This window comes from Solanum pennellii, chromosome 7 (genome assembly GCF_001406875.1).
Source record: "Solanum pennellii chromosome 7, SPENNV200".
Taxonomy (NCBI): Eukaryota; Viridiplantae; Streptophyta; class Magnoliopsida; order Solanales; family Solanaceae; genus Solanum; species Solanum pennellii.
Window position 1 is genome coordinate 1,400,850 of NC_028643.1, and position 17,646 is coordinate 1,418,495.

The window sequence follows — 17,646 nt, forward strand, 5'->3', positions numbered from 1 at the left end:
GGAAATACATGATACCTAAATCATACTACTAGAAGTACCACAACACTCGGCCTTCATACCTACTTTCCTATCTAACCTTCATACCTAAAGCTCCTCAAGTAATGTGGAAACCACATTTGCATTCTCATAAAGCAACACCAAAACTTGGTCCTGTCAGGAATTGCGGTTAATTACAGATGTTCAAAGTTAGTACAAACCAAACCAGGGAAGAAGTTGTAGCCACTGTGGTTCACATGAACTCATGTATGCATCACATTACAAATTAAAAACATATATTATCTCCCTTTTAAGTTATGCAACATAGTTTGACTGGGCAGGGAGTTTAAGAAATGAAGGAGAACTTTTGAAATTGGTGGTCTTAAATCTACCATAACGATTGTGTGGCTATAAAAGCTTGTCATCATCAACAACATACCTAGTGTAATCCTACAAGTGGGGTCTGGGAAGCATAGTGAGCACATAGACCTTACCCCCACCTTAAAAAGGTTGAAGGGTTGTTTTTGATAGACCCTCGGCTTAAAACAGACAGCAACAAGAAAATACAATAATTAAGGCTAAAGAACCAACCAATAGAAATAGAAATCTAAGGATACGAATATACAAGTCTAATACTAATACTCCAATAATGGGAAAGCAAAGCACCCGACTACCTACTAACCTTCTATCATAATCTTTGATCTCCACACCCTCCTATGAAGGATCACATCCTCAGCTATAAAAGCTTATCATCAAGGGTAAAAGGGGAAGTTCAAGTTAAATTGTTTCCAAATTTAGAAATATTGTGATATTTTTGGGAGGGCTTGTAAAAGAAATACTATCATTCTTTTTGGAAAAGAGGAAGTAGATTGTATGCATATCATAATCACAACATAAGTATCTTGATATGATACACAGTCGATATATGAGACAGGTATTAAAGGAAATTAAAACATGGACGTAGAGGCAAGAAAAGTAGGTGAGTCAAAATTATAACCTTTTCTTCTTTCCAAGTATTTCCTGCTTTTTTCCTTTGGTGTTTCTTAAGAACTGTATTTAATCAAACCATGTTTACAAAATTTCAAAATTTCCACTATATAGCTGAAACTCCTATCCATTCTCTTCAGGAACAAAAGAAAATAGAATGGAAACATAAATCAAAAGGTAAATGATACTAGAAAAAATTTACACCTAGAATAGTTAAAAGAAATTCTAGATTAGTTTGCTCATCAAGGACAGAATCACTGGCCTTTCAGTGTATACACAGCAACAGATGCCTGAAGTTCTCGATCCACCTTGAAGTGAGCATGGAAGAACCGTTTTATCTGTCAATCACACGGACATACTTGAATGAGCACATTGCACTCCCATTTTTCCACACACAAAAAAAAAAGAGAGAAAATACATTGTTATAGAAATGGATCAAGACGAAAGAAAGCAACCAACCTCTTCGAAATTATGCAAAGCTAGAAAGTCCTTCAGTAGTTTTTCCTGAAAGTCAAAGAGCACAATGTGACTAGGTATAGACCAGTTCTTAGCAAATTCTGTTGCAAAACCAGCTGGATCCACCAGAAACTGATCAGACTCGTCTAGAGCTCCTTTCACGTCACTGTATAAAGGAATAAACGAAGGTTCAATTCTGTTGAAACGAAAGAAAAATAGTACCGCCAGAGACGGTTAGACATTCACAGTACATTGGCAGATATGGTACATACCTTGGTGTGCAATCTAAGAAACGCATAGGAAGGTTACGGTGAAGAGTTGAGTAGTAAGGTGTGGCATGGCACGGTGTAAAGAATAGGACACTTTTCACTTTCCCACTGTTCGCCTCTACGGAGAGGTAGTTCATTACATCCTCTGTCCCTCTCTGTAGACAGAGGTTACAGATAGGGTAATAAGTTCCACAGAAATTTAAAGTTTTGATGCTATAACAAGAGCAAAAGAAAAAGGAAAAAGAACTAGGCATCGAGATTTTGCAAGAAAATATTGCTTTTGCAGAAGGTGAGAAGAAAGTCAGATGTCGAGATACCTGATGAACCATACTCATGTAAAATGCCATCGGAATATTACTAACTGCTAGGAACAGAACGGCCAGTTGCAATTTTCCTGAGCACCTATCATGACTGCTTGGAGATCTTTTAGCACGGCCGGTAGACTTATCAGGCCCTCCAATTGTTGCCAACCAGTACCCAGAGAACATTAAAGCTATTGGAAGCACAGGGAGGACAAACCTGTTTTTCGGACAGTTTAGAGAACATCAATCAACTATTCATTCAACTACACGTCTGACATGGAAGTTATTACAGAACATAAAGCTTAAAGACTATTATCATCTTTAAAGGGAAGCCTTGGCGTAACTAATAACATTGCTGTCATGTAATCAAGAGGCCATGGAAACAACCTCTTGCAGAAATGCAGGAAAGCGCCATACAATAGACCCTTGTGGTCCGGCCCTTCCCCGGACCCGCGCATAGAGGGAGCTTAGTGCACCGGGTTGCCTTTTTTTTAATAATCATCTTTGACAGAAAGACATAAATAATATGAACAAATACCTGAACTCTTTGTGACCCAACAAGCTATAAATTGCCAAACACCAAGCAATTAGACCAGATAGTTTCCACTGCTTAGATTTGAAAATGCCAGCAAGTGAAAACGGCAAGAATGTGAAGACCATAACTGTAAAACCCTGAGTGAAGTACCAATGCCACACATGAGTTCCATAATAGTCTCCACCAGCAGAGAGAAAATTGAACTTCAGAAAGTTCAAAGGCACGAGGACCCAAGTGCCATACATCCAGCGATCCACCAGAAATGTAAGTCCCAGAATTAATGTCCTGACTCCAAGTGTTAGAAGAGGAAAGAGGTTTTGTGAGTATGTAATTTTATAGTTTGAAGAAGAAAAGATCAACTGAAAACACAAATAGGAGTTCTATGAGTTCTCCCAAATCAGAAAAATTCATAGATGAGAGCAAAGCGCTGAAGACAATGTGTGGGTTTACAGGTGTTCCTTTCCTACATTCATGTCTACATCATCTCTTTCAAAACAAGAGAAACCATGAAAGTTTCAAGTACGATAGGATACAGATGTGGAAGTCGAAAAAAAACAAAAAATAAAATGAATAAGCCTTTTCCAATTAGCTTGGATAAGTTTCAAGGGATAGTGAAACTTCACTTGAAATTGGATGGTCATACTAATTTATATCACCAAATCCTTAATATCCAGTTTACTCTTATATAGAAGGGATTCAGCTAGCAATGGTATACGACCTTAGATCCTGTTATGGCGTTCGGTTAGACCCTCAGCTTACCAAGTTAATAAAATGCAATTCATATCTTAACAATAGCATGACGTAGTCGTGAAAAGTAATGATACTTACCCAATAGGAATCACCTCAAGAAGAACAAATTTCAGTTTATCACGTGTCAGGCACAGCTCTAGGAGGCCAATATAGATCCATGTAATGGCACTTGTAGGTCGGATTGCACATGCTAATGCAGCTGTAGCTAAGCCCCATTTTCTAGAACCCCGAGAAATTTTACTAGCAGATGGTCTAATGCAAGGCCAGTAGTATAGGCTCACAACAGTAAGAACAGTCTCCAGACTATTGGATAAAGTACGTGTGATACAGAAAAACATGAACCAGTTTGTCAACTGGGCAAAAAGCTGCAGATAGATTAAGTACTTCAGCATCAACGATATTGGAGTGAAACATCAGCAATTAAATGTACAGACACTAAAAAGAGCAGGACCACTTGTGGATCTTCAAGTAACAAAAAGAAAATAACAAAAAGGCAGGATCAAGAAAGTGGTATGTGTTACAAAGGAAAAGGATACCGCAAATTTTGCAACACGGTCACCAAATATCTCTTGAGAGAGTCTAAACAAATACAAGTCCCCAAAAGCTGAAAATATTGACTGCAGCAGTCGTGGAGTCCTTATCTGGGAAGAATGGAGACTTTGTTAAGCACCATGGAAAAGAACATCTAATGTGTACGCGTATAATAGAAACTATTTATAATGAAACTAAACGTGCAAAAATGCGAACAAACAAGAGGAAAAATCTCCATCAAAAAGATGCATATACAAAATCGTACTTTTAGTTGCACTGTTATGCATTTGAAGTACATCAAATGGATAGTCCGGTAATAAAGATAAGATGTCTACAATGTGTACTCCAAAGTATAGCCAAGGAAATTACAGGTAAATGTCTGGTAAAACTGGTACTCCCTACTTCACACATATTAAGAGCCCGAAGAAGTGTCTAAGGATATCTCACCGTAGTACGATAACTGAAGTATTGAATAATGTATGAAAAATGTATCTTTCTTAAATCCAAAATAGGAAGTACGATAATCAGACTTGGACGGAGGAGTAATATCAATAACCAATCTCATCATCTCCATTCACTTCCTAAAATTTCTAGTTTCATAAAGCCTATTAGATTCACATATGCTTCTGCATTCCCAAACACCTAAAATATGTGAGAACATCTGCACAATTTTCTTTTATGAAATTCACTCACGAAACCAGCTGATAAACTAAGGACAGAGGAAAACTATTAGAATTAGCAGTTTCCTTTAAATGAGCTAGAACAAAAATAAAGAAAGATACATTGAGGTTCTATGTTGCTCACACGCTCCAAAAATAATGCCGCACTCATGTTAGATCCTCCAGAATGCACATACTTTGAAGGATCCGACACACACCTGGTAGCATCTTTGAATCAACAAAACAAGCAACATATCCATTTACATTGTCACATTATGAGACAACACAAAAATACAATTAAGTTCAATTCTTGCAGAATTACACGATCAAGTATCAATATTTCCATATTCAATTCACATTAATCAACCCAAACAAAGCTGAAAAAAATCAAAAAAACAAACTCATAATTACCATGAACCAAGGTTTGTCAAGATGAAAAAAGGCAAGAACTTTATACAATCCAGCAAATATCACTGGATGAAGATAACTCCTTATACCCTTTTCCCATTCCCACGTCAAATGTCCATATCTGCCAACAAAAAGAAAAACCCCAAATCAGTAATCAAAAAAATTAACAAAAAAAAAACAAGAATTGTGAAAAAACACAAACCCAAATGAGATTCGATGAGCAACTTCAAGAGCTTGCCAATGTTCATCTGGATTGAAATATGTTTGGACCAAAAAAGCATTAACAAATCTAACGAACAAACACAAGAAAAAAACTTTTTTCAATAAAGGGTGTGTGAATTTGTTGCTTTTGGAAGATTTAGGAATGTTGGTTTTGCTATCAGTAGATGAAACATCAAGATTCTTCCTTTGTCTCATGGTGGAAAAAATTGGGGATTTGATTTGAGTTTTCAAGATTTAGAAATTGAAATATTTTTGTTAAAAGAGGAGGGAGATCTCTCACTTTTTCTCCTTAATTGGTAACTAAAAAAAAACTATGATTATTTCAAATAAAAAGAAATTAAACTTTAAATTTGATAAAATAAAATCATATTTGATAAAGTTTCAAATGATGATGAAATGGTTTATAGTGATGTGGTAGTAATTGTTGGTGTTAGTGGATAATAATAGTTGTCGGTGGTCGCTAGTAATAGTGAAGGTGATAGTTGTAACGATAAAGGTGGTTGGTGTTGTAGTAATTACTAACTGATATGATGAGGATAGTGATTGTGATGGTAAAGTTCGTTGATATCAGTAGTTAGCGGTGTTGATGGTGATGGATAATGGCAGAAGATACATTAGTGATAGTACTAATTTTGAGGATGGAGGTGATTAGCAGTAGAGATTGACCGCAATGACACTGGGGATGGAAGTAGCCACGGCGATGATAGTGATTGCTCTAGTGGTGACGACAAATATAATTATAATGACGAAAGTAATATGTGTAATGAAAACTATCGATTTTATTGGTTGACAATGTTGGCGGTTGTTAATGGTGTTTAGGATGCAAAATGTGATTAGTAATAATGACTACTGATTGACGACAGTAACAATGATTGACAATGACAGAAACGATTGTGATGATAAAGGTGATGGTCAATATTATCCACATAAAACCTCTCAATGATATTTAAGACTTTATTCAAGACATAAAACTGGTTTAATATGATTGTCAAAAGTTATAATACAAAATACAATAAGTTCAATGGAATACATTTTCTTTATGACTGTAAAAAGATGGACACAATGATACATTAAGAATCTACAAGAAATGATACAATGTGAGATTTCTTGGAGGGCTTTTCTCCTTTTCTTGAGTGAAAACTCAGAATTTTGTGTACATTTTACATTGAAACATCAGAAGAAATGGAGAGATCTGTCCATAATAGAAGTCTTCGAGGTCGATCTAAGAACCTTGCTTGCCACGCAGGTTCCTCGTTCTCCTGAACAAAACCACACTTTATGTACAACTTTTTTGCTGGCTCGTTGTCGATGGCAACATGGACGTATAGATCACTTATTCCTGTAAAAAAAAACGCGAAAAGAATAGCTTAGTGCTGTGATAACGATTTGGTGAGACGATGACACGAGTTGAGCTTAAATGAACAGTTAAGATTCCTATAGCTGACCCGAACTTGTTTGGGACTGATGGATAGTTATTGTTGTAGTACACCTATACAAGGTAAAGCAAGCCCACACATTATATATGGTAAGGCTGAGAAATATCTAAAGAAGAGCAAGTACCCATGTCTTTAGCAACCGTCTTTGCTTTACAAATAAGAGCGTAGCCGAGGCCATTTCTTTGCAATTCTCCAGCAACGCATACATTACTCAAGTATCCCCTAGCAAAATCAGCTCCTATTCCCTGTTTAGATGCAGTAGAATGATATAATTACTTATACAAAGAGATACGTTTATCGACATATGCAAGCAATAAGCACTGCAAATCTTGCATCAACGACAAATGCATTGAAAGAAAAGCGAATACACAAAATAAACAAGAAGGTATCTAATGATACCTTTGGTTTCATTCCTGTGATTTCATCCGGTAGTCTGATGCACTGGTTAACGTCCAGGGTCCCGACAACAACTAGATCCGCGTTATCATGAGAAAACTGCAAGTAATGGAAACTAAAAAAATTTAATAGTATTGCATAAAAGTACAGTTGGACTTGACTCTTGATAAAGATGAAAGCAATAATGGTGTGGAGAGTACGTGATCGAAATCAAAGATGATTTCCCAAGGACGGAAAATGTAAAGAAGGAAAAAAACCAAAGTGTAAAGATTCTCACCTTACACGAAGTACTCAAATCATATGCAACATTTGAGACTTCTGAAAATGGAAGGGTGGCATTGATGCAAGAAACTCTTCCAAAGCCGACCCTTTTCCCAGCAATACGTTCCGTCAGTGCTTCAAACTCACGTTCAGTCAGGTACTTTGTATGATCCTAATAGAACTTGATAAGGAGGATATAACAATCAGTATATACTTTAAACAAGAGTAGAAAATATTAGCAGATTTACGCATAACTTGAAAATGATGACAGCCAGCAAATCAAACAAAGATCAATTAACATGCTAGTCGAACAAAGATCACATTTTTCTTTAACCGGAACAGACATTGCCACAAAAATAACCATAAAGTAAGGAAAAATAAGACTTTTTGGATTAGAAAAAAGAAGAAGAAACCCAATAATCCTGAAAAGATCACATCAATTACAATAAAACTCAACACAACAACATACCCGGTGTAATCCCACAAGTGAGTTATGAGAAGGGTAGGATGTACACAAACCTTACCCCTAACTTAATGGGGTATGGAGGTTGTTTCCAAGACCCTCGGCTCAAAAGAGAAGTTATCAAAAGAGGGTTGAAAGAATATATGACAGCAAAATAGCAAGATATTAGGCAAATGAACCAACAAATAATAATACACATTGAGAGAATAAGAAACTACGCGACTACTAAATGCAAAAAGGAGCTTTTTTACTTTTCCCTTCTCTTTAGGATGAAAACTATATAGGTTGATTTCAGCTAGTCTTCTAAAGACAAATTCACAAGCTCTCACATAAATTACAACAAAATCCAAATACTGACAATAAAGATCCTAACTTAAACATTTCTTTGATAAAGAAGACACAAGAAACACCCATAAACTGAACTAGGAATGGCCATTTTGTTGAGTCCAAAAGTAGATAATGGAACAATCTTTTGCAGCCAAATCCACAAACTCTTACAGCAATCACAATAAAATTCGACATCATTAAGCAGAATCAGTAGAAACTATATAAATATAGTTTCTTTACAGTTTAACACTAAAGTATCCCAATTTTTCGAGATACATACATGAACTATTACGTACCAACTACCAACAATTTATTAAAACACACCTCAATAATCAATTGTTTCTTTTTCCTACTTGAAATATCATCATAGTTCAGATAGTAAAAGGACACAGTTGATACTTGAGGTGTATTTTGATAAATAGTTGGTGATAATACAAATAACAAACTCTGAAACTTGAAAAATCGGCATAATTTAGATGTTTTTTCAACCCTTCACTAGTAAAGATATTAAAAACTTTAAAGTCCAATAATGTTGTGCAACCAAAACCCACCAATTCTTACATCAATTACACTGAAATTTAACACTACATTAACAAAAAAGAAAATAAATTTAGCTATGGAGAAAGGGGCAAAAAAATAAAATGGACTAAGAGACTAATATAAACATGCTAGTCAAACAAAGATAACATTTTTTTCACCACCAAAGTATGTGGTGCAATGGATGGACCGGCTCCTCCCTAAACCAAAGGTCTCGGTTATGGGAGCCTCGTCACCCCTTAATGACCCCTACCCAACACGAATCTGGATTAATCAAGCTCCAATGCAGATACCGAATGGATAGGAAACCAAATATTAACAGATACTAACTTCAAAGTCCAATAATATTGTGCAGCTAAAATCCACAAATTCTTACATCAATTATCACACTGAAATTCAACTCTACATTAACAATAAGTAAATAAACTTATATATGGAGAAAAAAAAAACTAAAGAGACTACAATTAACAAGCTAGTCAAACAAAGATAACATTTTTTCACTATCAAACGATGTGGTGCAGTGGATGGGTTGCCCTTCCCATACGCAAAGGTCTCGATTAGTCAGGCTCAAATACAAATACCAAACACAGGATAGATAATCACATATCAACAATAAAGATAGTAACTTTAAAGTCAAATAATGCTAAAATCCACAAACTCTTACATCGATTACACTGAAAAGTGAAATCCAACACTAAATTAACAAAAAAGTAAACAAATTTAACTATAAATGAAAAACTAAAAAGGGGGGCAAAATAGATCAACAAACTCACTTCTATGTTAAGAATTTCATGGTGAAAGCCATAGAAAGTCCTAACGCGAAGACAAGAAGCAGCCCACAACTCATTTTCAGATTTAGCTTCAGATACATATAAAAAAGATTTATCAATCAAGATTGGTGATGGGGTTTGTGAACAAATTTGGGGTTGTTGAGAAATTTGAGAAGAACAGAGAACAGAAGAATGAAAAGGGTATCTGTTACTGAAATTATAGGTATAGCCATTGATGGTGGAGAAATTGGTGTTGAGTTTTTTGGGGAAGAAAGAGTATGAAAATGGTGTAAAGAGAATTGCCATTTTTTTTTTCTTTTCTTGGTTTCCTTTGTTATGGTCCAAGCTTTTTCTAGCTTGTTTGATTTTTTTTATTTTTTTTTTTGTATTATTAGTTGGATTATGTTTTCATTTGATATTTCGATTCGGACTAATTTAAATTCATATCGTATGATAATTATTTGAAAGAAGCATTTCACACTGAGGATTATGTTCTCGGTGATTCAAAATAGAAATCTTAAAATTAGTGTGTGTTTTGTTCTCTTATTTCTTTCTTTACTGTGATTGGTGATGATGATAGTTAATAGTGATGGTTATGTGCGTTGATTAAAGATAATATATTTTTTGAGTTAGTTAATTGTGATATGGTTGGTAAAAATTGATGATGGTAGTTACAGCTAACTGTTGTAATCAATGATGACCGACAATAATCAGTATTGAGTTGTATCAGCTTTTGTTTATTATTGAGACTGTAGGCGATGTTGTTCTAGGGTTATTATTAAGTTGTGGAATTTCTAGATTGATGAGCGTAGTTGTGTGGGTGAGGATTGTAAAAGGAAGCGAGTTTGACTTCGTGGAGAGTAGTTAGAACGAGTTAGTCCCTTAGATTGTCGAGTTATAATCTTAAAACATTTCTCTTGCAATGTTAGTAGAGATTTTTCGTCAAAAGCCTGCATAATGTAGGGCGTGATTTTTTACTTCTTTTCCATAATAAATTCTTGTCTTGTTAATTCTGTTCATTACGGTTAACACATTTTTAGAAATCAGATTCTAACTAAGGATAATGGAGTAAAAGTAATTTTTTCACGGAATACACTCTATTCCTCTCGGACGCATTTAACCAAATGACTCACAAGAAATATTCTAAAAACTAAACCAAGAACTAATTGGGCTTTTTTGGTTATGGTTTTGTAGCCCAGCCCATTAGCTCGAGGCTGAAATTGAATCTCCGAAATCGGCCCAACAGCCCAAAACCAAAGTTTCGTTAAATTTATCATCGAGAAAATTTCATAAATAGCGATATAAGTATCCATCTTTTGAGATTTTACTATATTTCAAAGTATAGTATGGTATTTAAAACCTAAAAGAATATATGTATTTAAGCGTAACAATATCTTTCTTTATTGAAAATTGTATAAAATATAATATATAATTACAACTTAATATGTAATTAACTGTAAATGTCTTTTTCTATTTTCGTATAAAATGCGATAATAGTCGATTATTTGTTAACATTCTATCATTATTTTCTTCTTATATAAGTAATATTTTTAACGATTTTGAAGTATATCATGCTCTATCAAATTACATTTTCGTAGTATTTAAAATTAAAAATATTCATTGATAACTACTGTTGGGTCTTATCGAAGATCATACCTTTTTCTTTTTAAAAGGTTTTGTTGGAATAATTATTTTTTTTTTCTTCTTATTTTCCAAGTAGTTCCAATTTCCAATTTCCTACACATATTAATCCTAAAAAATTATCAGGCTGAAAATTTAAATGCGATAAAATGTGGCAGTATAATATAATTAAGATATTTTTTAAAATTAAAATTATGATTTTTATTATAAAAGTATGTGCAAATTAAGATTATTAATTTATCATATCATAATAAATTAATTTAGTATTCTCTCTATTTTAATATAAATGAATCGTTGATATCTTTTTATGATATAAGATGGATGAATTTTGCAAAATTTAAAAATATTTTTATTTTTATCTTGAATTATCATTTTTTAAAAGGAATTTTCAACTATTTTTTGTATCCCAAATAATGATTATCTCTCTACATTTAAAAAGAGTTTAGGAAGAATTAAAGGCAATATTGACATATTAGCCTTTGATTAATATTTTAAAAATCTTTTTAAGGGCGTGTGATACGTCAATAAGTTATTTACATTAAACTAGAAAGAGTATGCTAGTGATATATTACTCAATCTGTTTTAGTTTACGTGATACATTTTTTTAGTCGGTCATTAAAAATGATAAAAAAATTTATATTTAATAATAATTTAATTGAAAAAGATTTAGTTTTTCTTTGATGAGATGATTTACAGTCATATACGTATCTACAACTTATTTTACACTATAATTTTTTTAAAAAATTTCTCAAATTCTAGATCAAATTAAATAAATCAAAATAAATCGAGTAATATTTTTAGAAATTAAAATTCAAAATTATGAAATTAAAATTAAAATTTTATACCATATCGTATCATACCACGTTCATTAATTTATCAGCTAGTCTAGTGGAATAATTGTTTTCTTCTTCAATTTTTCCAATTTCCAATTTCCTACTTTTAATTAAATCTACAAAAATAATGTCAGGCTATAAACTGATTATACATGTTTCCCAATGTAAAAATTCTGAAAAAGAAATAACAAGACATGCTTTTTTTTTCTTTTTGGATTGAAAACTCACTTACACCCTTATTTTGATAGTATATTTTTAAATAATTAATACATTTAATAGTGTACTGCTTGTTAGCAACCAAAAAAAAATCAGCTTTTTTTATAAAGCTGTTTTATGTTTTTCTTATCACAAAATCTTCTTAATTGGTAGTGTAGATTCATTTGTTCCTTGGATATTGTGTTAAATTTAATGGTGTAAAAGGAAATAAATAAATTAGCAAACTATGGTGCATTATTAGTAGTAATTTTTCGTCTCATTTGATCATTTTACTAAAAATAATTATCTCATATTAATTGTATATATTGTTAAATTAAGAAAATATTGCTTAAATTTTTTATGTATATTTTCCAAAAAATTTAGGAAATAATCTAGTTAAATTATTATAATATATCTTAATTTATTTTCCTTCATTTATATGAGGGTTGGTTAATTAAACTTTGTATATATATATATGAAGCAAAGTATTAATCAATCAAAAACTTTTATGATCAAAACATGTAAATTGCGAGAATAAAGATATTGAGATAGATTTACGAGTATATATATATATTAGAAATTAGAAAAAATAAAAATTAATAATAAAAATATTCGAGACAAAGTAAAATTAAAGTCTTCGTAATAGACAAAAAGAGGGGATGAATAGTTTGGATATATAAAGAAGAGATGCACAAAAGCTCCAAAAATAAGGTGTGAGAGGAAATAGTGGATTGTCGATAGGTAGAGATAGGCTGAAACATTTGATTATGCGATTAGACAAAACATGATACTATTTTAATTTATCGAAAACATGACCTTAGATAACAGAATATAATATAAAGATCGTAACTTAGATAAAACCTCATTAAGTAATTGAGCTTATATCACACTTTTCGACGAGATATTTGTCACCATTTATGTGTCCATAGTGTTCCGATTACTATATTTATATTATTTTGTAGTTATTAGTGAGTTTTTTTGTGCTATTTTTCTTATTAATTATTAATTAACTAACATATATTTTTCAGTATCGTATTTCATTTTTAATAGCTACTAAGTTGATATAATTTTTTTATAATTTTTAGAATAATCTCTCCACGTCTTCTTTGTATAACGACTTTGAATGTGGTAATATTATTATTTTAATATTCATAATATTATTATTTTAATAGTCAAAGGGCTACTGAAAATGACTACACAAGCATTTAATATTTCTGTGCACTGGGAAGAGATTGATTATCCATAATATTCATAATATTTTTGGATTTTTTTCTAATACTATATTTTTTCACAAAAAAAAAAAGATTAATTGCTCTTTATATAATCTCCTAGTTATATATATATATATATATATATATATATAGTTGACCAAGGTAAACTTATGATAGTATTATTCACTTTAATTCAATAAAATAATTTATTTCAATATTAACATTAAGTTGTTTTTTATAAAATAAAAAAATCATAAACTCAAACTCTTAACTTTGTTTTAATTAAATCCATTTTTCAAAATATACAATTACATACTTATTGTATACAGTATTATAAATATAATTGGAGAAACATAAATTTTATTCCTATTTCGTAAACATTGAGAAATTGTTTCCAATATTTTAAATAATAGAACACATGTGAGAACTTGTCCAATACATAATAACAAACATTCTAATCTCACTTTTGATTAAATTTCGATTTTTTCAAAATGTACAACAACAACATATTTAATATACGTAATTTTATAGATAAAGGTTTGAGAAGAGCAACATATAAAAAGAATTTTTTTTTATTTTATAAAGATTAAAAAAAAACGATGTATATTTTGATTTATCATTATACATGCGAGAACTATCCAATATATCAAAAATACTCTGACTTCACTTCTGCTAAAAATTTCCGTTTTCCAAATGATACAACAATAACAATAATAACGTCTTCAAAGTACGTAATTTGTAACGTGCACACAAATTTTATTTTTATCTTATATAAAGATCAAAATATCAATTAACAATCATAACGTACACAAAATACGTAATCTTATAAATTGGATTTGTAATGAATAACATATTCGAGATAGAAAAACTATTTCTCAAATATATTAATGAATTACAAACACATGTGAGAACTTAGTCCAATACATGACAAATACACACAAACAAACTAATTTCATAAAAGGACAGAATCATAATATTTATGAGAACTCACATATCACTTCACAATTCACAAATTGGAAAAAAATACTTGGAATACACATAAATAAATTAAGAAAAAGACATGCATACATGCAGAATAATTTTTCTTTTTTAGACAATTCAATGGAGTTTGCGTATAAAAGATAGTCAACAGTAATAATATATATAGTAATAATTAATTAATTAGTACTACTTTTACTATTTTGAGATACTGCTACAAACCTATAGTACTCTTATTCATAAATCCCATCATGGATCCTTCATAAATGAGTTTGAATTATTATTATTTTTTGGAGAAAATAATAAATATTGTCCTTTAGGTTATAAGATTCAAAATGTCAATTACATATATTAATAATTCATTAGATTTAATAGGAATTATGAAAAATATTTGTTGATATATATATATATATATATGATCTTGAATTTTTTAGCTCAAGAGTATGAAACTAAAATGTTATACTAGTAAAGAGCATTTTTTATGTGAAGTTATAATAAAAAATTAGATGGGATAATCAATTTTTTGAATTGACAATATTAAAGTTTATTCATGGCTTCAAATGTAAATGAAAAGTAACTACTTTTTTTTTTAAGTAGGATTTATCGTGAAGTTAAATACTTTTCAGTTTAATTTTTACGTGGACATTTGTTGAAGTATCGAATTTCATGAATAATTCATAAAGTTCAAATCTTAATAAGTTTAAATTCTAGGAATGATTCATAATAAATAACTATCACAAAATGAGAAATTATTTAATAAAAAATACTTTTTTGCTAATCAGTTATAATGTGTGAACCTGAATTAATCGTAACAGTCTAGTCGAGGAAAAAAACAAACACTACTACTAACCTAGTATTTTTTTTTATCAGATAATTAACAGAAAAAAATGTGAGTCCCCATGCATGAATTCTTATTCTCTATGATCTTTTTCTCTATTCATATATTTAGCGTAAGTTAGAGGGTAAAAGATGTATTCACTGTAAAAATTGCTGCCTTGTTATGTCACTTTTTGTTTACTTTCTTTTTTTATTTGTTTTTTTGATATTTCTTTTAGTTGTTATAATGAAATATTATTATTATAAATAAAGTGTATATTATAAAATAATATGCTAGAGCATCACAAAAGAAAAAATTGATTATAATGAAATATTGATATAGAAAGTGATTATTATAGTCAACAATAGAACAAAACTCGTAACTAATTTGCTATCACATGATAAGTCGTATTAATAACATCATTCTTTTTGTTATGTTAAAATATTTCTAAATTTAACTTTAGAATGTTTTTCTATTATTTGACATGTGTTATTTGAATCGATATTTTTTTAGAAATAAATTTTCTATCTTCACGTGATAAAAATTACAATGTGTATACTTTATCCTTCAAGATTTCACATGTAAAATTGATTTTAATAGATATATATTTTTTTATTTTTTATCCAGTGATTGACATTCATATTAGAGTTCGATTAAATTCTAATTTTTGCATCCTTTTTACAGTGACAATAAAATATTTTCTAACAAATGTAACTATATCAAAAGACTCACACCAACTGAAATATCTGATTAAAGACGAAAGAATACTCACTTACTATGTTGTCGTTGTTGAAAGCATTTAATAACATTACCAAAATAAAATGCCTATAAATTGTAGTAACTAATTAATTTTTTAATAGTTGCATGCATGTAACATGCCTAGTCTATATATATATATATATATATATGGGGTATATATGAAGAAAGGGATTATCAGAATCTCATTTATTACTCATCAGTCTTTTCATTTTAATAAATTAAATAACCTATAAAAAAATATTTTTTCATATATTTATTTCCATTTTTTCCATCTCTATATAAACACCAATCCATCTTTTCATATTTCTATCAATCCTATTTCATTCACCTTCTTTCACTTCACACAATACTAAAATTTCCTTATATTTATAGTCTTTTCGATAAAATAAAATCATGTATAATAATTTTCTATTATCTTTCACATTTCTAGTAAATATTATTATTTGTCCACTTTCTTATAATTACGAACGAGACAAGTATTCATGTAATTTGTTGACGAGTTGCAAGAAGAATGGTTTTTCGAGACTTGAACGATTGTAGGTCTCTGTTGGTGCTATCCTAGTTGAGCTTGTAATTTTCTTTTTTCTTTTTTCCATACTTCCTTTTTGCTCTTTTTCTTGACCTTGCAAGGCTTTTCTCAAGTTATTGCTCGAGTCTTCTTCTGTTCTGTTCTTCTTATGCAGTTCAAATCTCCCACTTTCTCTTTCTTTAGCTATTCCTTCTGAGCTTGAACCTAGAAGTGTTTCGTTATCTCTCGTGATGATCGTGAAAGAAGATAAATTTACGAATTTTTTAAGTGTTGTGTAAATATTAGAGAAATGATCACATGAGAGATTATTCATGTTGTTCGTTATTTTGTAATTTTTTTTAACTTATAGTTTGGGTAATATATATATTATTGTATCAAGAACTTCTTGTCAATGAATATTATATAATATTAATGTTGTAGATTTGAGCTGTTAATTAATATTGTGATTGATGTATACATTGAAGTGATATACATATAATTCAACATTAATGTTATCTTTACACTGTCAATATTGATGTAAAATTATTTTTATATCTGAAAATTAGAGAAATAAATCTATAATATAACCTAACTATTAGACTAAATTATGACACAAATAATGAAAAATTACATCTCCTACCTTTATGTTTACTTACAATTATTGGACTTATATAGAATTTGAATTCTTTAGGTAAAATGAACAATAATATAGTTTTAAGTAATTTCACTAGTGGATTTTGAGACTTGAGAGAATGATGTGTACCCATTGTTATAGGATAGAAAAACCATTTTACGTAGAATATCAAAATTTAGCTCGATCAAACGTTGTTGTTATAGATATATAGATATTTCAATAAATTTCTAACTGATTCTATCGAAAACTTCCTTTTTTGGTAGTAGTGTGATTTTTCACTTTTGTGGGTAAATTCCAAATAACACTAAGTTTCAACATTTTACCAATGCTCACAAGTACAACCAATTAGTCCTTTATTTTCTTTCTAAATAGTAAAACCTAGAAAATTTCACTATTATGTTTCATATTTATTCTACTATTTGGAGTAATTTGGTTGAACATGATGTTATGCAAGTTGAACGTCTACGAAAAATATTGTATCATAGTTATAGTTGCCAATTAGGTTTCAGGTCTGCATACACGCCACCTTCTCGAGATTCGTAGATATGTTGTTGTATGTGTATTAGAGCTATCAAAATGGGTTGGCTCAACCCAACCCAACCTTAATGGGCTAGAGAGTTAAATGGGTTGGGGCGGGTTGACCCTTCAACAAAAAAATTAATAATATTACTCTCTTAGAAGGTGTATCTCATAGAATCGAATATTGACGTTTATGAACATGACATCAATACATACAAATTTTCATTTATGAATCTCACACTTTAGTGAATGCTCACCAAAATACA

The 17,646-nt window shown here is 30.6% G+C and overlaps 2 protein-coding genes across 2 annotated transcripts; both read right to left on the minus strand.

Moving 5' to 3' along the window:
* Window positions 1–952: 952 nt before the first annotated feature.
* LOC107024085 (GPI mannosyltransferase 3) lies at window positions 953–5,400 on the minus strand. The gene is made up of 9 exons (XM_015224975.2): window positions 5,076–5,400; window positions 4,877–4,994; window positions 3,812–3,916; window positions 3,354–3,640; window positions 2,529–2,810; window positions 2,006–2,207; window positions 1,692–1,843; window positions 1,423–1,585; window positions 953–1,301 (listed from the first exon to the last, which is right to left on the minus strand). Exons 1-9 carry the CDS (start codon window positions 5,288–5,290, stop codon window positions 1,218–1,220), a joined length of 1,608 nt encoding a protein of 535 aa, XP_015080461.1. The 5' UTR covers window positions 5,291–5,400; the 3' UTR covers window positions 953–1,217.
* A 648-nt stretch (window positions 5,401–6,048) lies between these two features.
* LOC107024126 lies at window positions 6,049–9,644 on the minus strand. The gene is made up of 5 exons (XM_015225026.2): window positions 9,289–9,644; window positions 7,205–7,360; window positions 6,931–7,026; window positions 6,656–6,776; window positions 6,049–6,434 (listed from the first exon to the last, which is right to left on the minus strand). The coding sequence occupies exons 1-5, from the start codon at window positions 9,589–9,591 to the stop codon at window positions 6,256–6,258; spliced, it is 855 nt and encodes a 284-aa protein (XP_015080512.1). The 5' UTR covers window positions 9,592–9,644; the 3' UTR covers window positions 6,049–6,255.
* Between the last annotated feature and the right edge of the window lie 8,002 nt (window positions 9,645–17,646).

Bases quoted from the DNA above. Each gene is read 5' to 3' on its own strand.
- LOC107024126 (XM_015225026.2), bottom strand. From the start codon at position 9,591: ATGGCAATTCTCTTTACACCATTTTCATACTCTTTCTTCCCCAAAAAA. The intron at 7,027-7,204 runs GTGAGAATCTTT...CATTACTTGCAG, and splicing joins ATTTGAGTACTTCGTGTAAG to TTTTCTCATGATAACGCGGA. The intron at 6,777-6,930 runs GTATCATTAGAT...GCATCTAAACAG, and splicing joins TCACAGGAATGAAACCAAAG to GGAATAGGAGCTGATTTTGC.
- LOC107024085 (XM_015224975.2), bottom strand. From the start codon at position 5,290: ATGAGACAAAGGAAGAATCTTGATGTTTCATCTACTGATAGCAAAACC. The intron at 3,917-4,876 runs GTAATTATGAGT...CATTCTTCCCAG, and splicing joins TTGACAAACCTTGGTTCATG to ATAAGGACTCCACGACTGCT. The intron at 3,641-3,811 runs GTATCCTTTTCC...ATCTATCTGCAG, and splicing joins ACCGTGTTGCAAAATTTGCG to CTTTTTGCCCAGTTGACAAA.